Below are 26,735 nucleotides of genomic sequence, written 5' to 3'. Positions count from 1 at the left end.
TCTCCATGTACAACCAGGGCTCTCACCTACCAGGGACATGACCAAGGAAGGTCACAGAGGACTCTCATACCCATATGGAGCAGGAGAGCTAGAGGTGAGCAGGGCAAGAATAGAAGCAGGACCCAGCTGGCTTTGCTAATTCATGTGTCAATAAATTCACTAGGGCAAAGGAAACAAAACCACATTTTGTAGTTTAGCACTGTTTTCATTTTAAATGACATATCATGTGGAGAACTACAGTCATTTTCTTGAACCTTGGAGTCTGGCACTACAGCAATGCTGAGTCCCACTGCTCTACACTGCCACAGCAGGACTTGGAAGTACTAAGGTTTCCTTCACCACTGGTGGGTTGAGCAGAGGAAGAGGCATTCAAAAAATAAACTGAGAAGAGCAGCCCAGCTCTCTTCTGGTACCATCAGAAGAGAGACTTGAGTTTGTGTCCCACAGTATTTCTTGCCGTAGAGTCAGGGAGGCTGGAGTGGGAAATCCTCAGAACAGCTGTCCCATGTTGGGGCTGGTCAGTGTGCCACACCAGATATGAACAGGAATGGTCATCACATCCCCCAGATTTCCCAAGGCCCCAACTGCTACATTCACAGCCCCAAAGCTGTTCCAGGAGTCCACCATCACCACCCCCCCAGCAACTTGTTCCAGCTTCTGAAACTGTCACCATGGCAATGGTAGGCACGTCAAGTAGCCTCAGAGATGCTCGCCTGGTGCTCTCTGTGGGACTCTGGCAGCACCATACTAATGAGGGACCTGAGGGAAAGGAACCAGCCTCTACACATCCCTATTTGTACCCTGGAGACAGCAGACCATGGAGACAGAAAGTTCCAGGCAATGCAAACAAAGGCAGGGTCACTTACACTGAACAATTTCAGGGCTGGCCTCCTAGAAAAAGGTGATGTTAAAGCCCAAGTTTAAATACCAAGAGGAGCTGGAACACAGGACCAGTCCCACTCTGGGATACATCACTATGCTGCTGTCACCAAAACAGATTACTCTCCATTTATCCTGTGCACTCCCTGCCACAAATAGGACACCCCTTCTCCTGGCTGCCTGGCTATCTTCTGCCTCACCTAACTGACAGTCTGTTGATTCCCAGCTCTTCAATAAACCTTGTCTAGTCCCAGGACTTCAAGTCTGATCAAGTTCCCAGGGCAAGAGTCCCTTCCAACTTTCAACCCACATCTCCAGCTGTTTGCTGAACATCTCCTTTGAGACAACTCAAACCCTCAAACCCAACATAGGTAAAATTGAAATTAATACCTTCACCTGTAAATCAGATTCTCTTCCAGTTTACCCACTTCATAAAGGGGCCTATCTTCTTCTCAGTTACACAAGTCAGGAATCTACAGGTCAACCATAGCTCTTTACTTCCTGCATCACATCCAAGCAACCTCTTTCCTGAGTTATTTGTCCCTGTAAAAGTGTCAAGCATCTCTCCAACTATTGCCTTCCATCTACAAGGCCTTGACCTGGTCTCTAGCATTCACTATGGTTGCCTAAGTCTGCTAAAGCAGGCTCTGACTGGCTCGGCACTCCCTGGATTAGATGAGGCCCATAGACACCCTCATAGTGTATGAGGGAGTTAAAACTATCAAGGGGGTAAGCCTATCCCCACATCATAAAGCCAGAGAACAGAGCTGAGGGCAATCTTCTGAAGAGCTGCAACAACGGGAGATAGCCTGAGGAGCTGACTGCATGGAGGATATTGAGGGCAGTCCAAGGGGTATGAGATGCATGAGGAAAAAGTTCCCAGGGAAAGGAGAATTCCAGGAAAAAAAAGGCTTCTATGGGGCCAATGCCCACCCCACCCCATGGTAGGGAGATTAAGGCAGCTTGGGAAGCCTGATACTTCCACTCAGAGATGAGGGCATGACTAGACCTCACCAGCGACCTTATCAAGAACAGCACCAAGGACTGTGGTAAAAGAGGGTGGATTTCATGGGATTCAGCAGTTAGGAGTGGGGAGTGAGGGACAAGAGATAGAGCACATAACTATTTCTAGGAGCTCGACTGAGAAAGGCTAGAGATAGTGTGTGATCTGGAGGAGGATGGGAGGTTGAAAAAGGTTCTCCGTGTTGCTGTTGTTATTAATTTACAACAAGGAGATAATAAAACAAGTTTAAAAGTTTTGAGGAAAGATAAAGCAGAAAATGAGTGTTTGTGCTTTTGATCAATCTCACTTGAGGCTGGAGTCCATGAAAGGTGGGAGTAATGGGTGGGTTCACATACCAGAGGAAGTGGGAAGAGTCTTAATAAAGATCATAAGACCAGAGCAAAGGAGGTGTGAGACATTTTAGATGCTGGGACACAGGTACACTGAGAGGCAATTCAAGGATTCTCTTCTACAAAAGCCCTGCATTGTAAGTGAAATGGAAGGGGTTCCCACCTTAGAGGCACCAGACAGAAGTCTTTAGAGGAGGCCAGAAATTTTGCAAAAACTGTTGTGGGGATGAACAGGGGAAACCAAATAAGGGGAAAAGCAGTCTTGCTGAGAAAGACAACAAGCATGCAATTGTCACAGATAACAGAGAAGGGCAGGAAATTCTAGATGAAGAGTGGGATCCTCAAGGAATGTCTTTTAAACTCAGTAGAAGATAGTGACAATGCCATAAAAAGTCCAACTTGTCATGTTGTACTTATGGGCTTCATATTTTTTCATCCACAGGCTGAGTAACAAGTCCAGGACTTTATTTAAAAAATGACTCTGAAGTGAGGAGTGTCTTAGAACCTGAATGAAAACATTTTAAGGACAATTCATTCAGAGTATGGGTAGAGATAAGGCCAGAGAGAAAAGGGACAATTTAGTCATATAGCCAAGACTGAAAGTTCCAGTTCATTGCTCACTCAAATGCTCCATGCATACTCTCAAGGCACCAATTTGTGTGTCAGGTCCTGAGTTGGGTGCTATGTTTAGAGACATAAGTCTGGAAGGGTGTTTCAGCCCAGGGTGACTCCAGGGTTCAAAGAGGAACCATCCAGCAACACAATTCATCCTGAGAGTTATTTCCATTTCCATTCTATTCTGTTTCTCAACAGCATCTGACAGTTTCCTCATTCCCTCCTTCTTGAAATAATGTGTTCTACTCTACCAGTTATTCTCCTCCCTAGCCATGTCTTGGCATTCTCTGAAGAAGCTTCTTCTCTTTTCCAACACTAAAGCTTCAGGTGTCCTGAACACAGACATTGAATGATCCACATCCCTTGTCTTTTCTCTCATGTAGATGCTGATGACCTACAAACTTGGAACACTAGCCCAATCTCTCCCTTGAATTCCAGTTTGCCTCCCGGACAAAACCACTTTGCTTATTAACAGGCACCTCAGCCTCAGTATGTCCAAAACCAAGTTTTGGTCTTCCCTTCCAACTGTACCCTCCACAGTCAGCTACCTCTGAGTCAAGGCAGTGCTATTCTCCCTGTTATTTCATTCTAACCCTTAGTGTCATGCCAATTCCTCTTTTTCATACCCCACCCACTCTACATATGCAAAGCATGTGGGCTTTACCTACAACACATATCCTATCTAATGGTTTCTCACTATCTCCATCATTGCCAAAGCTACCATCATCTCTCAGTGCCTTGAACACAGTACATGCTCAGTAAATGAATTTTGGATGAATACTGTATGAGTGCATTTTTCCCTGCATTTTTCCCAGTCCATGACTACTTCTCTTTCTAATTCCATTAATCAGCTTAGGTCCTTACTATATCAATTAGGTGATTTTAAAAGAGTATGCAGTACTTCTCTTCTTGGCTAATATGGAGTAATAGGGATTGTATATATCCTTCATAATGAAATAAGCAAATTTAGAAAAAAATATGTGAAACAATAATTTTCAAGTTTCTAAGTAGTAATCAACAAAGGTCAGTAATCCCCAAGAGACAAAAGAGTTGAGCCCTGTCAGAGTTTCCAGGCCATTGCACAAAGAGGGTAAATGCAGGTAGAGCCTGACAGTCTCCCTTGGTTGAGGAAACCAAAGCAGCTAAAATCTGCAGAGCAGAGTATTGGAGAGGTGAAAGCTACACACAGAGAGAACCCTAGAACCTAAAGAGGATCCCTCTCAAGTATTCTGCTGAGTGCTTAGCAATGCAGAAGTTATTCCTGGTTCAGTAATGAATCATTCCTCAAAATTAGGCATTATATCCCTCACCTCTCACACAAGGCCTGATGCCACCAGCCCGATTGGAAAACCTAATGATTGCTGGGATATCAGGTATAGTACCCAGAAGTATCTTTCCTCAGCAGTGGGGGATAATTAGTCTTTAGACTGAGCTTCTATAGTCCTACTGGAAAATCTTAAGAGCAAGACAAGAAAGAACAAAATTCTTTCCACATCACTTACCTGAATCCCAGAACAAGACTCAAGAATGTTTTTAGAAATGCCAAAATGTCCAGCTTTCAATAAGATAAAATTCACAATGTGTGGCATTCACTCAAAACTTAGATATAAATAATTTCTCCATAATGAGGAGAAAGCAATAAATCAATTGAAATAAACCCAGAATTGACACAAGTGTAGAGTTAGAAGGGAGGTATATAAATAGTTAATACAGCTGTATTTCGTATGTTCAAAAAGTTAAATTGGGGTATAGAATACATAAAATGACCCAAGCCAAACTTCAAAAGATTAAAACTAGTATTTATGAGGTGAAAAACCAGTCATCCCTCAGTGTCCATGGGACACTGGACCGTGGACAACAGAACTCACTAATACTCAAGTTGCTTAATATAAAATGACAAAGCACCATATTTGCATATAACCTATGTACATCCTACCATATTTTTAAATCATTTCTAGACTACTTGTAATATTGAATACAATGAAAATGCTATATAAACAATTGTTCAGTTGCATTGTTTAGGTAATTATAGCAGAAAGATTCTGTATGTATTCAGTAAAAACAATTTTCTTAAAAATTTTCAATCAATGATTGGTTAAATCTGTAGATGCAGTGCTCATGGATACAGAGGATCGACTGCTCATGGGGATTAATGGAAGATCAGATACTGTAAAAGAGATTAATGAACTGACAGACAACATAATAAAAGTACCCAAAATGAGACACAGAGAAAAAGGATACAGAAAAAAGAGCAAAGCATCATTGAGCTGTGAGACAGCTTCAATGGCTTAATATGGGTGTAATCAAAGTTCCCAAATGAGAGGGAATAGATCAGATATTTGAAGAAATAATAGCCAAAATTTCCCCAAACTTAATCATACTATAAATCCGCAGATAGAAGAAGCTCAATGACACTGAAGCATAAAAAAATACAGAAAAGTACACTAAGGCACATAATAATGAAATTGCCCAAATCCATTGTTAATGGGATAAACTTAAAAATAGCCATTGAAATAAGACTCATTATGCACTGAGCCACAAACGTAAGGATGGCATCACGTGTCTGCAATGAAGAATGAGAGGAAGGCCTCTTTGCTAAGCCTCAGACTTTCCTTCCAACTTCCAACTGGACATTTCCCTCAGGTTGCTCTTGGGAAACCACAGCTCATCTTGTTCCAGGTCACAATGAATTCATCACCTCCATCAGCCCCGGGATGGATAGACATTTGGGACTGACCAGAACTTCAAGCCCTCAGCTGCTAGCCCTCAGGGTGACTTGGCATTCAACTTCTCTCTGAAGAGCATGCACAGTCTCGTTCTTCCTATCCACAGCTTCCTGCCACGTTTCCAAGGTCCTGCAGTGAAACTTGTGTTCAGACTTTGCTTCCCTTCCTGCCACCACCCCTGCACTAGGCTGTATTCTGCCTAAGGACAAATGGCAGCATCTGCTTTGTCATGTACAGCATACCCAGCACTGGGGCTGGTACCTGGAAAGCACTGAATGTTCTTGGTAAAGGAAGAAGGATAAAGGGAAAGGAGGGAGGGAGGGGGAAGGAAGGACTGAGGGAGTGAGGGAGGCAAGGAAGGGGTAGAAAGAAAGAGAAGGAGGGAAGAAAGACATAAAGGCTAGAACTTGGTGAGGGTCTGAAGAATCTCAGAAGACAGAGTTCCAAAAGAGGATTGTCGAGCCTGCAGCAATAGGTAGGGGAGACTAGTTGCAGTGGGTCTTCCAGAGGGCTCTTGAAACCCTCTATGTGGCCAGATGCCCCAACTTCTTATACAATCTAAGTTCAAGTTAATACCAGGCTAAGCCAGTGATTTTTCACCGTGTTTGTACAAGGATCTCTTCCATGATTGACAGCCTAGAGATGCAGACTCCAATTCTTAGCTAGAATTTAGTCCCCAAGATATTCACTCTGGTCATTGCAGAGAAAAAAGTCCTGGGCTTTTGGTGAGGAGTAGTACCAAGGGAAGGGTCATTGACATCATGGGTGGTGGGGCAGAGGGAAGGAGGGAGGTGGGCTGACAGAGAAAAATCAACAAGGAGAAGTAAGAAGCATCCCTGACAGGCAGCTGGAACTTCAGGGGCAGAATCTCATTCACTGTGTAGTTAGCTTGTGCTAAACATGTATCATAGGCCAACCTACTTAATCTCCATGATAATCCGACAAGGTTGACATCATTATCATCCACATTGCACGGATTCACACTTAAGTAATCTGGTTCCAAAGGCACAGCCAACCACAGCCCAGCTTGGAAGGCAAATGGGGCCTGGGAGTTGGGCCTGAGGGCCAAGAGGAGAGGTAAGGTCAGAACTGCACCAGCAGGCTCTTGGGGGCCGACTTGTGAGGGTAGAACTGATGCTGCTGACACTCTTTGAGACTCAGGCCTGGAAGGGACAGTTGTATGGGGCCCAGATATGGGAAGAAAAGCTACAGGAGCTAAGGGTGGGCAGCTTCACAGTGGATGGGAGGAAGTTCTTGGTGGCAAGCGCCTGATGTGGAGTACCTTTGGCACATAGTGGGTGCTTGATATATATTTGGCAATGGATGAATGGATGAATGGATGAATGAATGAATGGATTAATGACAGAATGAATGGATTCCCTGAACTTGTTCTATACTTTTCCAAAATCACACCTTGCCTCATGTTCACTATTCTGAACTTCATTGGTATAAGATCTTACCATCCCCTGACAATGAACTCAAAATTTACTTGTTTTTGTTCTACCACAGTTTGACTCAGTTTGAAGCATGTGTAGATACCCAGTCCAAGCTCTCCCTTTCTCTTTGGAGAAAGCAACCTCTAACAAGTGGCGGTGAGGGGCAGTTGGGAAGGATAAGGGGTCCAGGGTCCTAGTCACTAACAGGAGGCCTAGAGATGAGTCTACTGTAATACTATATCTCCTGTGGTTGTAGTCTGACATGTAAAGGACCTCCATAAGTTGTTCAGGACTCAAACTGGGAGGCCAAATTAGGGTTATGAGTCTGCAGCAGCCTTGAGAGTGTGCTCCTGCCCCAAGCTTGCTGCTTGTCCCCACAATCTTCCCTCAACGAGAACCTCCAAGGGCTTCACTGCCAATGTATTTTCCAAAATGGCTAGTTCCCAAGTCTGAGGAGCCTGGACTGGGTGCTCCCCTCTGAAGATCTCCTGAGGAGGCCAGGTTGTAGCTCAAAGGGTCAAAAGCAAAGGCTACAGTCCAAGCAGGGTTTCAGAGAGAAGTACTACATCATTCCTTCCCTACTTTCATGGTTTCTTATATGTAAAGAGCCATGGAGCTGCAAGTGGCCCACTCTCCATTCTCTGAGACTGGGAGGCCTACATACATTATGGGCCAGGCAGGCTGCAGAGGCAGTGCAGCCATGAAGCCAACAGGTTCCCCATACTCTCCTAGAGACCCATCCTTGACCAGTCAGTCCCTAGATCCCTCTGCTCTGAGCCTTCTCCAACCACGCTCCCTGCAACCTTCCTGGAAGGAGAAAAAGGCTCAGGTGTCTCAGGGTAAGGTGTGGCACTACCACTGCACTCTTAGAGCCCCCAGGATTCCATTTGCCTTCTTTGACTAGGAACAAGGATTCCCCACACCTCCATTTTCCTCAGCCCCTTAGGCAAGCCATATACACACACTGCCAATGGGCTCCAACCCTGACACCCATAGAGGGGACCAGTCTGACTACAGGAAGATATCAGCTCAATGTCAACCACTTTCCTCACCAATCAGATGACTTCAGAAGCAGGGAGTCCTGGGGCTGCAGTCAGCATCCATCCATCTGTGCACACAGCCTCCAATCAGAGAAAAGCCCTTGGGGACTCATGAGCACCTGAAGCCAGAAGAGATCTACTTCTTCTGTCCCCCAGCCCCTGATGATACAGCTGACAGCTTCCCAGTTAGAGGGCTGTTCCACCCTGCCTGACACCAGCAGGGGAAGATGGCAGAGACCCAGAAATGTTCATGGTCACAGTTCAGGTTAGCTTATGACTTGGGCCCAGAGTGCCACAGGACCAGTGGAGAAGCTGGCCTATTGGTGTGCCCTGCACATCCCAGTCGTTTGGCAGTGAGAGCTGGATGCTAAGCTGCCTTGCTGTGGAAGCTGTGTGTCTGCCCAGATCTGGGAGCCCGCCCCTCCCAATGTCCCCAAGGGATCGTCCCTTGCATGGAGCATGCTCCGGGCTTTGTCTGGAGACTAGAGGCTGCCATGAACCTGCCGTGAAGTATTGGCACAGTCCCAGGCAGCCCACCTGACTGGAGGCCAAGCCTGGAAGAATCTGTGAGAGAAGAGGAACCCAAGGTAGGGCCAGTCTGAGGGGCGAATCCATCCTACCCTCCTAGATTCTTTGGACTTGACCTCGAAGAGGTATAGAGTTGGGGAAGAAAAAGAGGCAAGAGGCAGAGGCCCCAGGGCAGTAAATCTTTTACTCCTTTTCAAGAAGCTGGGAATTTCGGACTGTTGTGAGATATAACAGAGCTCCTCCCTGAACCTTCCTGACCCCTCCCCACAGGCCCACTTTCCCAGCTGCCTTCACCCAGCTTCTAGGAGGACAAAGGAGATGGAAGAACTGGAATGTTCAGTTTCAGCTTTTGCCCAGCTTGGTGGTACAGGGCTTGATCGTAAGTATATGTTTTCTACACCTGCACAGATGGCTTAGAAGATAAGCTCCTCCCTCAGGGACCTGTGACAAAGCCTGGAGCAAATACAGTGCATTTAATTCACATGGAACAACACAGAGAGTTTGCAGGGACACACACCATAATACAGTTTCTGTGCCCCTTCAGGAACCCTGCAGAGGGCTCCTTAAGGACACAGTGGTAGAATGTTTGTCTAGCATGTGGGAGAGGCCCAGGTTCAATTCCAGTTTTGTTAAAAAGAAGGAAAAGGAGAAGGAGGCCCAGTGCCCATCTCCCAGGTGGCCATACAAGCCATCAAGAGCAGCTCTGGTTGAACTTCCCCTCAAAAGGTCTCTGAGGCCTTCTTGGTGGGGCGGGCAGTCAATCTGAAAGCATGGCTAGGAAGTGAGCCCTAGACCATGCCAGGAGCCTGCCCAGTGTCTGCATTGCAGGGCAGGCCAGAAAGGCAGGCAGGACCCAGCCAAGGGCTCCATCTGAGATCACCTAGCTCAGGAGGTGTTTCTCCACGGGGGCCACCGTGCTGTTTGTTTGCAACTCAACTAAATTGCTCCCAGAGGGGAACCTTTATTTCACAACATATTTTCAACCTGAGACTTTCTGCAAACATGGCTGTGTCTACGCAGGTACATGCACACCTGGGCCTGGAGGGCAGACTCAGCCCGCCCTGCTACAGTCCTATCTTCCTCAGAGTTTCTTGGTGGGCTGAAGAAAGGAGCAGCCTTAAAGGGACCATGTGAAGGCAAGCATCTTGGCCTCCTTAGCTTCTAGCCCTCTGCTCCCCTTGGGTGGTTCCATGGAACCAAACGCAGGAAGGGTCATGTCTGCCTCTGTCTGAACAGGTGGGCTGCTCCATCTCCCTGCTTCCCTTAATATGCCTCTATGTCTTGGACTCTGGTCTGTCCTGAGGCTATAAAGAGTAGAAGAGTGGACTTTAAGAGGATCTTTCGGTCTCTGTCCGGCTGTCAGGCAATTTTTTGGGTCTCCAGGGCCTATTTGGGGACAGGGAACACCCTTGGCCCTCCTAGCCTCTCTTGGATCACCTATCATTGGGGTTGCTATCTCCCTATTCTGCAGAGGGGATTCTGGTACCCCATTACTCCCTCTAGTCTGGGGCCAGAGAGAGAATCCACCAACTGTTTCTTCACTAGGTGTCCTTGTCTCAACTTTCAGCAGGGCCAAGGCACCAGTGGCCACATGCATGGTGTCTTACAGGGCTCACAGGAGGCCCTGCACCCTATCTCAGAAGTACTGCATTCCAGGAGAGGGAGAACTCCATTACTGCATTAAAACCTACTGAGGACCAGAGAGAGCCAGGGTCCTGGCAGAAAAAGTACTGGGACTCTAGCCCTCCTCTCCCTCACCCTTTCTCTCCCTCTTGGTTCTCTCCTGTCTTCTACCCCTCTCCATCTCTGTCTCTGTCCCTCTCCCTCCCTCTACTTTCTCTCCCTCTATGCTCTCCCTCTTTCCTTCCATCCTTCTCCTCCACCCCCACATGCACAGATGGTTATGTTCATCTCATATGTAGTGCCATGCTCTCCACCTTTATAGATAGAGAGAGGCCTCAACAGACTTGGGGAACAGGGAAGGTCCATTTAGCCATAAAGCCAATGAGAAAGCTCTGGGTCTCCATCCCTAGACAGATGGATACTGATCACTGGTCCCAGGGAGAGTAGCAGTAGCTCTTCCACAAGGCTCCAGCAACCTAGCACACCTGCACTATGGGCAGCCCTGTCCTAAATGTACTTCATGAAGCTGTGTATCCAGGAGCTAGGCCACTCAACCTTCAGAACTGTGTCAGGACTTGATTCCCAAGAAAATCCATAGGAGGCAAGCCACATCCTTGACTAGAACTCAGGAGAACCCATCCAAGACCTTGCTCTGTCTCTGTCTTGCCAGACAAGCCCAGGGACATGTTTGCCCTCTCTGAAACTCAATTTCTTCCTGGGCAAATGGAACAGTTTCTGGTCCCTTCCAGGAGATTTGCTGTGATTTAGTTCAGGCAACACCTGGACCAACATGCTCTACACAACTGCTTCCCTGAACACACCCATTGGCACAATACCAACAAAAAGGACTTTGTAAAGCCTGGCCATTAAAGAACCTCTGCTGGGCTGGGGACAATGATGGCTGGGGACAGTAAGGGCTGGGAGGATGAAGGGGAGGACTTTACCAGGGTCCCTGGGGCAATGTCAGCAGCCCAGTTCCAGCCACAGGGTCTTTCACTAGAGGGACTTTTACCCAGTGCACATTTCCACCACTGGTACAAGTGAGTCATGCATGTAAGGACCTCAAGCACCAGATTTTGCTGTTGCCATTGAAATTTTATTGAGCGTGTTTCTGTGCAGAGCCCTGCACACTGTGTGGAAGAAACAGGGGAGAAAGACAAAGGCAAACCTTGCCACAGAGGCCAGAACAGAGCAAACAGTGTTCTAGAGCCATCCAGGCAAGGCCCAGGGAGCTTTCACAAGCAAACAGGCAGTACCTGCCACTGGTGCTACTGGAGGGGTGGATGCCCCTCTCTTCTCTCCCTCCAAAGGTTCTGCATCTCAGTTCATGCAGACTTCCTCCAGCTTCCAGCAACCATGACCTCCCTGAGTCTACCTAGGGGCTAGAAGGAGGGTGGGCAAGGGCAGCCCTGGAAGAAAAGGAAAGAGGGGAAGGAGTGGAGGCTCTGGCGGCTCTGGCGGTGCTGAAAGGGCTGTGAAGCATCATTGGCGCATCCACAGCCACAGGTTGGCGATGCAGGCAGACACCAGCAGGGTGAAGAACACAGCCTCCCTGTGCCGCCAGGTGGCGCCTTGGTCCTCAAGGGCACGCAGGCGTCCAGTGATCATGTGCAGCTGTGGCGGGACCAAAAGGGGATGGTGAGCAGGGTTCTTCCAGAAAGCCAGAGGCATGTCAGTGTGGGCAGGGGAGTGTGAAGTTAAAACAATAAGTAGTTTTTCTGCCCTCTAGCAGGCCCAAGTGCCCCCGGGTGAGAAGCAGCAGGCCTGGCATAGCCCAGCAGGACCCAGGGCCAACTTCCTTGTCTCTCTCTCTCTCTGTTCACTCCAGTTCTCTGCAAGAGGGCAGGGGAAGCCAGGAAGAAAGGGAATTTTCAACCTGGGGTGGGCAGGTGTGAGTGCAGCCACAGAGCCAGAGACAGGGCCTCAGGATGAGGTGGCACTCAGGGCCACCAGGACAGGTGCTCCTCCAACCTCCTTCTCCCATCCCAGGGACTTCTTCCTAAAAAGACCCAAGCTTGGTTTTCAGCGAGGCTATCCCTCTGCAGACCTCTCAGCACCACTGTCTGGTATTGCTCTAGCATGCTTCTGTTTCCTGTTGCCCCTCCTTTCTTCTTCCCTGATTCCCTTGTCCCAGCTCAGAGACAGAGGAAGTTAGAGGGTAAGCATCAAGCTGGAGCACAAGAGGCAGTGGGCCTGGAAGGAAAACAGGGAGCCCAACCTCACCTCACCCCAGGGTGCTGCAAGGGAAGATGGAAAATCAAAAGTGTGGTCTTGCTAATAGCTGTTGAGGTTCCCTACCCCCATGCACCATGTTGCCACTTCCACCTGCCAAGTGGTCTCTTAGAGCGAATGCTCACCTGTCTTCTCATGATTTCCATCTCTAGTCCATTGAGCTCTTCCAGGCCAATCTCTGCTTCTGGGTTGCTATGGGAAAAACAAAAGACAGAAGGTGGGAGTTTCTGATGGCCTAGGCAGGCCGTGGCAAAGAGAAAATCTGGGAGAGGAAGCAGGTAAGTTCAGGAACTTCTTGAACAGTGACTACCAACCTGTGGTAAAGAAGGTCCAAGGGACTGGAAGCCAGCCCAGTCCAGCCTACCAAAGAGTATATGTAGGTCCCAAAAGGCCAGAAGGCAACAGAATCCCGCTACTTCAAGCAGTCACACTCCTTCCCAGTCAGGCTGCTTACCAGTCTCTCTGCTCTTACCGTTCATAATGGAACCTCATGCCTTGAAAACTGCCTGGATACTCTTGGGGATGGGCATTACCATGGCCTGGCTCTCTTGACATCCTGGGCTTCTGCAGCTGGTGCCCCTACAGAAAAGAAGATCACTCCAAGTCATCTTCTCAGTTCCACATAAGCAGCTTCCCCACACTATGCCAAGATCTGATGGTGTATCCCACATGGGTCATGTGGTGCCTGATCCTCTGGAATCAAGGGTTAGCTGCTTTAGACCACTAGGAAAGCCTGGGTACCTCTATCTGCACCATGTTCCTCAGAAGCCCTGGCCTTGCATGCTGTAGCAAGGGAAGAGCAGTGACAGAGTGCTCTACCAGAACTTTTGTAGGCAGACATTACCTGAGAATCCAAGCAACTTACTGAAGTAGAATGTGAAAGCTTAGATTCCAAGTCAGGAATTGAGGCCTGGTAAGTTGCATTCACTCCCAAGAACACATGGGAAGAAAGGGAGCTAAGGCCAGCACTCTGGTTACAGGGAAGCCACAGATTCCCTCCCTAGGTAAGGCCAGCCATTCTTGGAGCTTTCGTTTTCATCCATCAGCTAATGACTCCCAAGTGCATATTTGAGATCAGGGTATCTGGATCCTTTGAAGAGTATTGTGGGGTGGAGAAGCAGAATGGGCCTTTTGATGGCAGGCCTGCCTGGGTTCAATTCTAGCTTTCTTCCTTCTAGGGACCCTGTCATTCTCTAAGCCCTTACCAATATCAAGTCATTGAATCTTCATCACAACCCGGTGAAACAGATGTTCTTATCATTTTATTTTGAAAAATGGAGAAACTGAATCACAGAGAGGTTAAGCAACTTGCTCAAGTTGCCACAGTAAATAGAAGAGCAATAATCCAAATCTAGGACAATCTTCTCCAGAGGTTACACTCTTAGTCATTACACTATGTGCCTCTCATACTGCTTCGTCTTAAGACTTCACTAAGCAACAGTGAAGGCAGTAAAACAGTATAATCCCATAAGATGACAACAGGAAGTGAAAGGGCTTAACACAACTTTGAATGCAGAAAGTGCCCAAGGAGGAAGCCAGCATCAAGCAGGCCTCCATGTGGATGGGAAGCAGATGGGTACTGCCAACTGGAGAGGCCCAGCTGGCAGTGCCCAGGCCTGGAGGCTGCAGGGACAACTGGTAGACGGTGTCTCCAGAACAGAGGTAGAAACTAGGGATATTAACTAAATGTCTGTGCATGAAACAGTCATCCACCCTTCTTACTCCACCTGGCTGGCAGCCAGGCACTTACCCCAAGCCAAAACCTGAACCAAATGAACAAGAAGCCTAGGATGGCACTGCCACAAAATAAAACTCTCTTTGTTCTGGCACTTAAGAGCACCCCAACTGCCAGTCCGTCCCTTGCCACTGCTGTAGCACAACCTACCACTTGGCGGACCTCAGTCAGCTGTGCAGAGGTCTGGGTTACCTCTTCTGTTGGCCTCATTCTTAGAAATGAACAGACAACTATGGTTCACCTGCCACCTGGGAAAGATCTGCACAACACTAAAATGAAAGTGAGGTCATTTCCATGCAAAGAACTTTCTTAGGAGCTTTTTCACTAGGTTGCACTGGTTGCAATAATCCAAAATGTATTTTTCTCAAAAGGAGCACACAGATACTGCTGTGACTTTTTGTGAACAGTGTTCATATTCATAATATTTGATCTTCTTAAGAAGCTTCAAAATATCATGAAAATAACAGTCAGAGAAACCCTAGGACAATAAAGCGGATTTGCTTACAGTCATCTTCAAAAACAATCTTCAGACCACCCCTTTGATTTTCTGATAGAGTGGAATCAGGAAGACAAAAAAATTGAGGAATTTGAGGCAAAATAACTATGAGTGACTCTTAGATATTCTGTTAGAGGCAATGTAGTGAATCATTTCAGCCTTGTGATCCTTTACCTAGAAAGTCAGATCTCCCTCTCTTTGCAAACTTGATGCCTTCTCCCAGTAACTTTTATAATAGTATAACCACTTTTACTTTTTGAAAACATCCCCTCACTCATCCAAATATAGCTTAAAGGATTGGTTACAGACTTAACCAATCCTATAGCTATACCCTACAACAATCATTTCTCCTTCCTCTGCAAAATGGCTGCCTTTTTGAAACAATGTAGCTGCCATTTTTCTAGAATATTCCTTCACCCATAGTGAATGTGAAAGGATTTAAAACAGAATTCCAAGACTCAGGAAATGCCCTAGAACAGTCAGTTTTCACTCCCTCTCCAACCTTGTTGTCTTTTCCCAGTAATCTTTGAAACAAAATAATAAAGTCATTTTTCTAAAACTTCCTCATCCAAGGTGAATATAGCTTCAAGAACTGAATGCAAAACATGAGTCCTTGTAATAATCAATTCTCCCTTTTCTTCAACCTGGTTGCCTTTTCCTAGCTATTAACTTTTTCCACTGTATAGCAACCATTTTTCTAAAACTTCCCCTCACCCACAGTGAAAATTCAGGATTCCCCTTTCTCCATGGATACCAATATCAGTGGATGGTCAAGCCCCTTATACAAAATGGTGTAATTACACAAAATCTATGTACATCCTCCTGCATAATTTGAATCATCTCTACATTATTTATAAAACCAAGTACAATGTAAATACTGTGTAAATATTTCTTGTGTTGTTTAGGGAATAATGACAAGAAAAATGCCTGTGTGTTCAGTTACAGATGCAGTTTTCTCCAAATATTTTCCATTCATAGTTGGCTGAATTCACAGATGCAGGACCCGTGGATATGGAAGCTCAACTTTTGGCCCTGCTCAATCTACCATGGTCAGGTTGAAATCTCTATAACCGGTACTGAAAACCCCAACCCAGTCACCATGCGCCCAGGATCCCAGACAGTACCAATTTCTTGGGCCGAGTGGCACTCATACTCCAAACTGTTTGGCCTGCAGAAGAGCCAGAAGCCTTTGGTTCCAACTTCTGTCGCCTTTGGGGAGCACCTAGTGACCAGGATCCATGCTCCATCATTTCTAGAGAGAAGAACAGAGACCTCAGGAACACCCATAGAAGTTATACTAGGGCTTCCTGGGCATAAGACACACCAGAAAGAAGACAAGGTCACCCAAGTTCTTAGGATTCACTCAAGACCCATTCACCACCGCAGATCCCAGGCATGTTTATTCATTTGTTCAAAAGTTCAATAAGGATTTACTTAAGGTCAAGTTCTGACCTAGGTTACTAGAGAGAGTAAACAATGAGCAAGACACAAGATCCCAGACCTCAATGTATAAGAGTGAGTGGGAAGTACAAAAGAGAAAACAACTCATCAGTGCAAATTCAGAGAAATGAAAGCTTCATAAATGACAAACAGGTAGAAACAGGCTGTTTCCAGAAAAGAGCAGACCTAGGGGGCAGGGAGCACAACGGATGCAAGGAGAAGCAACTTGAGATGTTTTAAGAACAAACACAAACATTGCACCTTCTAGATTGTGTGATTTGGATTTGACTAAAAGACAAGAAAAGGTAAGAGAGGATTGGGAGAAAGAATTAATTGATTCATAAATTAAGCCTTCCAAATGTTTTGCAATAGACACAGTGGTGGCTGAGATGGAGGGAGTTAGAGGAACCACACATGTTGTTCCCACCCTCCTCCCTCTTGGGCTACAAAAGGCTTACATCATCATCTCTTGATCAAGTCCCACAGCTTCCTGTAACCCAACACAAACACTCCAAAACCTGCACACAACACCTGAGTATGCATGCATGCAAACATACACACACATAAGCATGAGGGCACACCCAGATGCACACGCACCTTCTCCAACACAGACATGCACAAGTGTAGATGCATACCTACACTAGCCCATATATGCAAGGAGGCATTTTAAAGCATACTCACCTGCTATCACCAGTTGCTCTTGACTTTTCCCATGGCTTCCAGGCCCCACTTCTTCAGCTATGCACATTTCTATCTCCTCCTTCATGCTAGGGGGCCCTCCTGCCATCACCACCAGTTGCTCACTTGAAGCTATGACTAAAAAGATTCACAGGGTGAATCTTTAGGACACAGAGGAGACGCCCGGATAACCACCTCTTTGAGGGGTGGGAGCTCAAGGAAGATATACCCGGACAAGGCGGGTGGAGCCAGACTCCCTCTCTGGGTTCAGACCTTGGATTGGGCACTTTATGTTCCTACTGTATCTTGCTGGCTGGGCCATGTCCTTCTTTCTTGCTACTTTGTAAGCAATTTAGGGGAAGAGATACTGCTCAGAACCTTTGTCTATGAGAATTGTTCTGGTTCAACAACCTTTGATTTAGCTGGTTGGGGGACAACTGGGGTTCACCCTCCATCATTTCTAAGGAGAGGCAGGGACTGGTACAGGATCTGAGAGTCAGTCAGTGACCAAAGCAGGGTCAAGTCCCAAGTGCAAGGTGACCTCTGTCAGTCCAGCTCTGGCCAATAATCCAGGCCGCATCACTCTATCAGAAGGGATTCTCTGTAGAACACACCGCATCCTGCCTCCCCCAGTCTGAAGTCCCCAGGCAAGGGAGATGGCCTTGTCCTGATTTGAGTCAGCCTGGTCAGGAACTATGAGAACCAAGGGCAAGAGAGGAGGGGCCTGCTGCTGCCACGGGAGCGTGGGCCCTGCGTTCTTGGCTTAAGGCTTAATTCTCCTCAGTTTCCCTACAAGTAGATTACACCACTACACCTTCTTGAGGCGTCACCTCAGTCAGGCTCTAGTCCCCACTGAGCCCATCAAATACTACTCTAGGCATTGTTATGAAGGTATTTTGTAATTACGGCTAACATCTACAATCAATCGACTTGAAGTCAAACAGATTGTCCTCAATAAGCTGCTGGACCTTGACCAATCATTTAAAGTTTTTAAGTACAAAAACTGAGGCTTCCCTGAGGAAGAGGAAATTCTGCCTCAGAACTTGAGTTTCCACGCCTGCCCAAGTTTCCAGCCTGTTCTACAGATTCCAGACCCAGTCACGTGAGGCAATTGTTTTCAATCTATCTGTATATGCCTATGCATGTACACATACATCCTGTTGGTTCCATTTCCTCTGATTGACACAACTACCAATGATCAAGCCTGGGCTCTAGGGAACAATTCCAGAGCCCCTGAAGGAAGAGGAGGTTATTTGTAAAAAGGAATCAAGCACAGCTGGGGTCAGGTGGGAGAAGGAGGAGGAAGCAGGCAGAACAGGAAGGGAAGGAAGGAAGACAGGGAGAAAGGAAAGGAAAGGAAAAGGAAAGGGAAGGGCCAAGACCTGAGAGAGGGTGGCAACGTGGGGCTGTCGAGCCACCCCTCCCCTCCTGTGCAGTGATGAGCTGACATGGGCTCTGCCTGCATTCCTGGGAGCATAAAGAAGCTCTTCCCTTCCCACTCCAGCTGAGCAGCTGCAGTGAAACTTGAGCTTTCTGGAGGGCCACCTTAAGAGCAGAGAAACTGCTGTGTATGCACTAGGATTTAGGAGTCCAAGAAGCTGGAGCCATATGTCTCTGCCCAGCCACGATCACCAGATTGAGCAAATAAAAATCCAGGACACCAAGTAAACTTGAACTTCAGATAAACAAATCATTTTTAGTGCCACTATTATGCTCCATGCAACATTTGGGACATGCTTACACTAAAAATGTATTCATAATTTATCTTGACATTCAAATGGAACTTGATATCCTGTATTTTATCTGGCAATCCTATGCCCTGTTCATCCTCCCCAAGACCTCAAGATTTAACCTCGGATAAGTATTTCTCTTCTTTGGGCATCTTTTTCCCTGATGGACAATGGACTAATGGTACCCTCCCTAGAAAGTGGCTAGATTGAAAGAAGCACTCAGAAGTCAGCAGAGCAAACAGTGCTGGCACTGGCTAGGCACAGCACCTTGATCTACTGATTCCAGACCAGATTCTTGTCTGGCTGCCAACTGGACTTGCCTCACTGGGGCTTTGTGGGAACAGAAACACCGGGCCCAAGTGCCTGTGGAGGCATTGCCCCTGGTGGCTTAGGAATCCTCCACCTATGCAAAGAAAAGAGATTTGAGAGACTTCCTGGATCCCCCAGTACCACCCGGCATTTCACCCCACTAGCTTGCCCACCCCTCTTGCATTGGGTGCCAAGGAAGGTTGGGAGGTGAGAGAGAATTTTCTATGGTGTGACTTTGAAATTGTCCCTTAGTATGCTTCTAACATATTAACCTTTACATAATTATTTCTACATCATAATTTCCTTTGGAAATAAGCCTAAACTTGCAACCCCAATATTCTTTTTTAAATATATTTTTAGTTGTAGATGGACACAATACCTTTATTTTATCTATTTTTTTAAAATTTTTATGCAGTTCTGAGCTAGGCAGGCACTCTATCACTGAGCCACAACCCCAGCCACTGCAATCCCGACATTCTGAGAAGCCTCCACCATCTGGTGTGCTAATCTTGGGAGCTGAAGGGTAGGGCGCAGAGAGAGATCTATCAAGTGTTACATGGTGCTTGCATAAAGGAGGAGGCCCGTGACTAAGTACACACAGTTGGCTACAGAAACCAACACTCCAATGGCAGGTTTCCTGAGGTGAAGGTCAGGAATCTCTTCTCACATCTATGTCAGGGACCTCTGGGAAGAGGGATCTAGAGCACATCTAACTTATATGCATGTCTGATCTTTGTAGCATGCAGAGATCTTATACAAATGAAATCTTATATCTGAGGTACACACTGTCCCCCAACTTCCATTCTAAGTGAGTAGGGTGCCTTGGGGATCTCCCCATGTCAAACACATCAAATTTCTTCTAACCCCAGGGCAACTGCTTCCTTCCGCTATGGCCTCATGGACATATTGAGTGCTTTTATAAACAGTGTAGCTAAGCGTTTCTGGACACACCTCTTGCATACATGTGCATATGTGTTCTGGTCAGTAGGTGGTCAGAAGTCAAATGGAGAGGTTCTGGGCATGTGCATTGATGATCAATTTTGAGTTGTATTGACAAAATACCTTCCAAGGAAGCTGCACAATGTGGGACCCACCAAGAAAAAGAAAATATTTGTTCCAGCCGGACACAGTGACACATGCCTCTAATCCCAGCGGCTCAGGAGGCTGAGGCAGGAGGATCATAAGTTCAAAGCCAGCCTCAGCAGCAGCAAGGCACTAAGCAACTCAGTGAGACCCTGTCTCTAAATAAAATACAAAATAGGGCTGGGGATGTGGCTCAGTGGTCGAGTGCCCCTGAGTTCAGTCCCAGGTACCAAAAAAAGAAAAGAAAGAAAGAAAGAAAAAAGAAAGAAAGAAAGAAAGAAGAAAGAAAGAAAGAAGAAAGAAAGAAAGAAAGAAAGAAAGAAAGAAAGAAAGAAAGAAAGAAAAAGAAGGAAGGAAAATGCTTGTTCCCTCATAGACTTATCAACAGAAGATATTACGGAACTTTTTAAAAAGCATCATTATGATGGATGAAAAATGATATCTATCTCATTGTAGCTTTAATTTATATTGCTTTAATTATGAATAAACTGGAGCGAATTTTCATTTGTTTATTGATCTTCTGTAATTCTTTCCGATGAACTGTCTGCTGGAGGGCTTGGATCTTTATTAAAATAAGATTTGTTTTATTAACAGAGAGGGATGGGGTGAAAGCTCTCCCTCCCTTTAAGCCATGCATCTCCAAAGGAAACAACTTTTGTCCTAAGGTGATCTTGAGCACAGCCTCCACTGGGGACAAAACACATTCATTTAATTGCATGCAAGTTGTGGCTGAAACCTAGAGGGCATCCAGCATCCCCAAAGAGCAGGCATCCAACTCAACACAGGCTGCTGCTTGCCAGTCTGCCAGTCTGCCCTTGTGTCTGTCTGTCTCTCTGCCTGCCCTAAGTCTACCTGGTCCCCTACCTCCAACAATGCCTGCATATCACTAGCCTCTTCCAGTTAGTAAGATAGCCAAGCTGTCTTCTCAGGCTGGCAATGTTCTCTCCCTGTTCCCACCTCCCTTACCAGTCACAGTGGAGGGAGCAGATGCCTCAGCTTGGAGTCAGTGCACCCCAGAGTGACTCCTATGACATCTTGGTAAGTAGTTTCTTCTGCTCTGAGCCTCAGTTTCCCATTTTCATATGGAAGACTGAACTAAAACACAGTTTCCAGCTGTGTTTCATGGATTCAGGGAGAATACTGGGGTCTCTCTGAGCTTCAAAACAGACCCTAGCCTCTCTTCATGCACAGTCATCTGCTCTTACCAATTTTTTCTGTTGGGTTTCTCTGTAAGAGGTCATCCAAACCAAAAAGTCTAGAAAGCAAGTCCAAACCGGTTGTGGTGGTGCACACCTGAAATTCCAGCAGCTTGAGAGGCTGAGTCAGGAGGATCCCAAGTTCAAGGTCAGCCTCAACAACATAGACCCTGTCTCAAAATAAAAATTAAAACAGCCTGGGGATGTGACTCAGTGGTTAAGCACCCTTCAGTTCAATCCCTGGTACAAAAAAAGAAAAAAGAAAAAAACCCAGCAAGTCCAAAAGCTTTTGGGGACAATAAACTCCTGCTTTTAAGCCCTGCCTTCAGTCCAGTCTCAAAGAGCCACAGCCTCAAATTCAAGTGAGTTAGCCCACCATCTGGATCCTGCAGGCAGCTAGGAGCTTCCTCTCAGCTTGTTAATGAAGCTTATGGACCTATAAACAATTCTCCTTCCTGCTCCTGGAAGCAGCTGGTACTGAGGTCATCCCTGGAGCCCCAGGGACTCCACCCCTGCCAGAGAGGAAGGGGAAGGGGGACTAGCATAGCCTTCATGAGACAGGAAGGACAGACAGAGGGACATGGGGTCAAGTTGCAGGGACTATAGCTGGTCCGGGGAAGGAAGGGCCACCTTGTGAGCACAGGGAGGGAAATGAAAGTGACAAGACCACGTAGGCAGCCATTAGGACCTCACTGATTTCCAGTGGGAACAGGGCTACCTTGATTTCTAGTTTTCTGTCTTGAGACGTGGGCTCTTCTCATTCGGTATGGCTATTCTGAATCAGGACTCATGAAGCAATGTTCATTCTTATCCATAATTAAAGCCATATAAATTAAAGCAACATGAGATTGTTCAGTACTAGGGATAATGACAAAGTCTCTGTCCCCACAGAGCTTTTGTTCTAGTAGGCAGTTAGAACCAAGCATACAGGAAGGAAGTCCATGGATCTATGGAGACAGTAGCAGGACCTTTGTGTGGTGGTCATGTCTGCTTCTTCGGGAACATGGCGGGTATTTTCTGGGACTTTGTCAACCTAAGAAGAGGAGGCCAAGGAGACACTTGGCCCAACCACTGTCCTGGACTCCTGCAACCTCCCACTGCACACCTATAGGAATAGCTGGCTCACTCTCTTGGAGGTGTGGGTTGATAGAAATGCCTTCCTCGCCTGGGGTGGAAATCCTGGTGTGGTGGCTTACATACCAGCAGTAGGGACAAAGTTTCCAGTTCTGAAGATGTTAAGGGATTCCCAAAAGCCCAATCCTCAGTGCTCATGGTCAGAGGCAATTCTGCTGCATCTCTGGGTTCCTTCAGAACAGCACTTAAGGAGTCCCCCTGGGTAGGGGCTGTTTCAGCCACACCAGAGGAGCTTCCAAGGTTAGGGCAATGGTTGGGGTCGACTGCCCCAGGGGTAACCTAGGATTGCATGTCTGTGAGGCAAAGAACAGTCTTGAGAATATGAGGCCAGGAGACAGGGAGATCACCCCCTGGGGTAGCCAGCTAGCTGTCTGCTACTTTTATTTTCTCCTCCTTTCCTCTCTGCTGGCCCAAGAATCCTTCCCCAAATGCTGGCAGTACATTCAGAGACCAGGAAAGCCTTAGTCACCTGCCTATGCACAGCATTCCACCATCCAAAGCCCCTGAGAAACCAGGGAACTTAGTCACAATCTCCAAGGTACTATTGAAGCCAATGAAGAAGAACCTCTTCCCTGAATCCCAGGAAGGGAATTGGAAGGTGACCTTGCAGAACCCTGGACTTTGGCCACGTGGTGACTTATTCCTCAGATGGAAATGCATCTGCTTTCAATTGTTTCCATGGCCAGTGACTGAAATGTGATGTGTATGTAAAAATCAGGATCATCAGAGCCGGCAGGAAAATGGCCAACTATGATGAGGAGGTGGAAAAAGTGGTACAAAGTTTCAGACACTGACCAGCTCAAAAACGTCAACAGCAGCTGCCCCTGCTGAGCTGCAAAAAGAAGTTGGAGGGGAGGAGAAAAGAAGGCCCAAGGAGAGAAATGCAGCCTTGAGAGTTAAGAAGCTCATGACAAGTGTTTCCTACTATGAAGTGGATATTGTTCCTGTTATCCCTCCATTTCACAGATAGAAAAGCTAGGAGAGCAGAGTGGGCCAGATTGCCCCAGTTCACTGATTCAGCAGCATGCCAAGGTCATTCTATAAATTAACAATCCAGGTTCTTTGCTAGACCAACAGGAAAACTCAGGGGGGAGCTGACTCAAGAAAGTTTAAGCAAATATGCCTCAAACCCACTCTCTACTCTGACCTGCCCTTCACTGTTGGAAGGCAGATGCCAGCAGACAGTTTGTATCTGAACACCCTGCCTACAAACAGTGTGCATCAGGGAGGGTCGGGTGCATCAGAGCCCAATGCTGCCAACCACCATTCTTAGCCATTGGTTTCACTCCTAAATCCTTACTTATTAGCTGTGTGACCTTTAGTGTTTCACTTGGTCTCTCTGTGTTGCTGTGATCTTACCTCAAAAAGGTAGGTAAGTGGTCATGGAATGTGAAGCACTTGGTTCCTAGAACAAAGTTAGTTCTAGGAAGCACATGAAGCAGTTCATGAAGCACATGAACTGCTAGGAATTTTACACAGTACACAAGAACTTCTTGCTGGTTACGAAGGATGACCTGTCTGCTCACCCCATGCTACAGTCCTTTCTCAGCCCCTGAATGCATCGTCATCACCACGCACGCTGTCTCCAGTTTTCTACCTCCAGACATCCTGCTACTCATTCTAGTCTGGATTCTTCAATTATTCAAATGAAACCAAACTTTGCCAATGAACCAACTCTTTCTTTGGTGTTCAGGACCACCCCACTTGCACAGGCCCTCTCCTGCTTGCCCTCAGGGCCACACTCAAGCTTTCCTTTATGGTCTTTTCTGGTAACATGGTCAACTTTGTATCATGTTCAACTCTGATCTCTCTTGCTCCAGTCTTGATTTTTCTCCTCAGCTCTACTCAAACACCCTCCACACAACATACTTGACGTGTTCCAAAACGAACCTGAGGTCTTTTGCTCCCCTCCATCTGCTTCTTTTCTAGAGAGATCCTTCCCAGTGAATGGCCACACCATCTACCCCACTGCCTGACCCCCCAATCCTGAGGATCATCTGGGATTCTTCCCTACCTCCTCCCAATCCAATCGACCACTTTACATGGTTCTGCCTCTTAAAATTAGAATTCAGTGTTCCTTCCAGTGTTATCCAAAGATCCCCAACAGGGGCTGGGGTTGTGGCTCAGTGGTAGAGTTCTTCTGTAGCACCTGTGAGGCACTGGGTTTGATTCTCAGCACCACATAAAAATTGTCAAATAAAATAAAGGTATTGTGTGCATCTGCAACTAAGAAAAGAATATTAAAAAATATAACAAAGATCCCCAACAGAAGAATCACCTGGAAAATTTGGTAACAATGCATATCCCTGGGCCCAAGGTGGTGAGGTATCTGGATTTGTATTTTAGTTGTTGATGGACCTTCATTTTGTTTATTTTTATGTGGTGCTAAGGATCGAACCCAGTGCCTCGCACATGTTAGGTAAGTGCTCTACCACTGAGCTACAACCCCAGCCCTGGATTTGTATTTTAAACCATCGAATGGTCCTGCTGCCTACCAAAGTTGGAGCAAAATCCTTGTCACCAATCTATTTCTGTCTCCTCTCATCGTCACCTCTTATCTGAACAACTGCACTCACCTGACCTCCATGACAGTAGATGGGTGATTCCTGCAACCATTCTCCACCTGGCAACTTAGCAGGCCTGTTGGTTTTCTCTTCTTCCTTGAAGAATCCCTCAGTGGCCTCTCATTATCACTAAGGTAAAGATGACAGTTCTGAGCATGGCCAAAAGGGCTGCACATAAGCTGCCTTCCCTCTACTTGGCCAATCTCATCTCGTGCAGAACTTTCCCCTCATGCTGCTCTGGCTTCCTCTGATTCTTCAACAGCATGGTGGGCTTATTAGGCCTTGGGCCTTTACACATGCTGTCCCTTTGCCTGGCTTAGTTGTCTCCTGTGCTTTTTGCCTGGCTGAGGTCTACTCATCCTTCATTTGAGTTGGCCATGGCTTCCTCAGGATGACTTTCTCCAGAGAACTCCATACCCAGCCCCACTGGTCTTTCCCTATCATCATATTCAATGTGCACTGTTAATAAGGTTCATTTCATGCCTCCCTCCTCCCAGCTCTGAACAGTGCTTCAGGGAGCTGGGACCTGGTATCTACTGCACACCCATCTGTAGCCCCAAAAGCCTATCATATTGGTAAGGAAACAGAAGAAGCCAAGGCAGCATGAGGGGAAATTTTGTGCAAGGTGAGATTGGCCAAGTAGAGAGAAGTTGGTCCTTGCAGGGTGCTTTTGGTGCTGCGGGCTGACAGATCCCTGTATTCCCTGTCAGTCCCAGGAACCTGGGGTATCCATACTGACTGACCCACCCACTTGGGCTACTCTGATTCAGTGCAACCAGCCTGCTATGAAATGTTACCCAGTCTCTATTTTTATAGCACACAAATTCTGCTGAAACTGAATCAATCACAGTTTCAGATCTTCAGAGAAATTGTTGAAAGTCACTGTTATTGGAGCTGCCAGTCTTGTGATTCCCCAAAACAACATGTTTAACTATACAAATAATCCGAGTGGTACAAACATTCTATTTTTTCAGGCATTGGGTTCTCATATTAATTTCCACAGAGGGACCCTGGGGAAATTACTCTGAAACTTCTACTTCTACTCTCCCAAACCTATGGACCCTTTGGGAACCTTTGACAGTTGTCTCAGGTCCTTCCAGCTATGGCAGGGATGAAACTTCTCTGGAGCCTGGTTTGAGACTGGCAAGGTTCCTGTCTTTGCCATCATCTCAGTGAAGCCCTTCTGTCCACCTTTATCACTTTTGCAGAGTGTGTGTGATATGCAAAGTTTGGGGGAAGGGGCAACAAAAACAGGTCCTGCTGTTAAGTGGTGTTCTGGGTTGAATAGTGTAACCCCCGAAAATCCTGATTTGTCCTCACACTTTACAAGCAATTCAAGTGTCTTGGTTATGGAACCTGTGGCCTTATGGTATAGTGCTGGATTAAGAAGGGGACAATGATCAATGCCTTGGGTGGTGTCCCAAGGGAGGCTTTGGAAGGCTGGAGCTTCATTATCTATTAGCTTCCTTGCTTGGACTAGCCTGGAACCTTAAGTAATCACCTAGAACACTGGTCTCTGGTAAAAGAGACTAAGGTTCAAAATCTGCATATACTATGTGACCCAATCTGTTTGCTGGGGTACAGTTGATGGGCCTTCTTTTGACTTCTCAATATGCCCAGAAGGTTGGTTTCATTCAACTAAGCCAGCCTGAGATACAAATGAAACCCAAGGTCTCTGGCTGCCATTTCTGGCATTTGGCCTCCACATTCAATTCTCTATGAGGCCCCAGAATTCACTACATTTGCCCCACTGCTGCCAGGGTCTGCCCCATTAAAGGGCAGATTGCTCTTATTACTGGGAAGATTGGGAGTGTGGCTCAGGGGTGGAGCGCTTGACTAGCATGCATGAGACCCTGGGTTTGATCCTTAGCACCTCCAATAACTTCCATTACTGGGGGTCTACACAACTCCATTCCTCCATCTGGCTCCACACCAACT

At 46.7% G+C, this 26,735-nt stretch overlaps 1 protein-coding gene across 1 annotated transcript; it reads right to left on the bottom strand.

The window, feature by feature from the left end:
- Window positions 1-11,682: 11,682 nt before the first annotated feature.
- On the bottom strand, window positions 11,683-24,921 carry Fate1 (fetal and adult testis expressed 1). The gene is made up of 6 exons (XM_047537151.1): window positions 24,810-24,921; window positions 16,785-16,919; window positions 15,788-15,915; window positions 12,905-13,011; window positions 12,558-12,624; window positions 11,683-11,814 (listed from the first exon to the last, which is right to left on the bottom strand). Exons 1-6 carry the CDS (start codon window positions 24,847-24,849, stop codon window positions 11,683-11,685), a joined length of 609 nt encoding a protein of 202 aa, XP_047393107.1. The 5' UTR covers window positions 24,850-24,921.
- Between the last annotated feature and the right edge of the window lie 1,814 nt (window positions 24,922-26,735).

The sequence above is a fragment of the Sciurus carolinensis genome, chromosome X (assembly GCF_902686445.1).
Source record: "Sciurus carolinensis chromosome X, mSciCar1.2, whole genome shotgun sequence".
NCBI lineage: Eukaryota > Metazoa > Chordata > Mammalia > Rodentia > Sciuridae > Sciurus > Sciurus carolinensis.
Note: the sequence above shows the minus strand (reverse complement) of the source record. Positions and strands in the feature narration are given on the sequence as shown.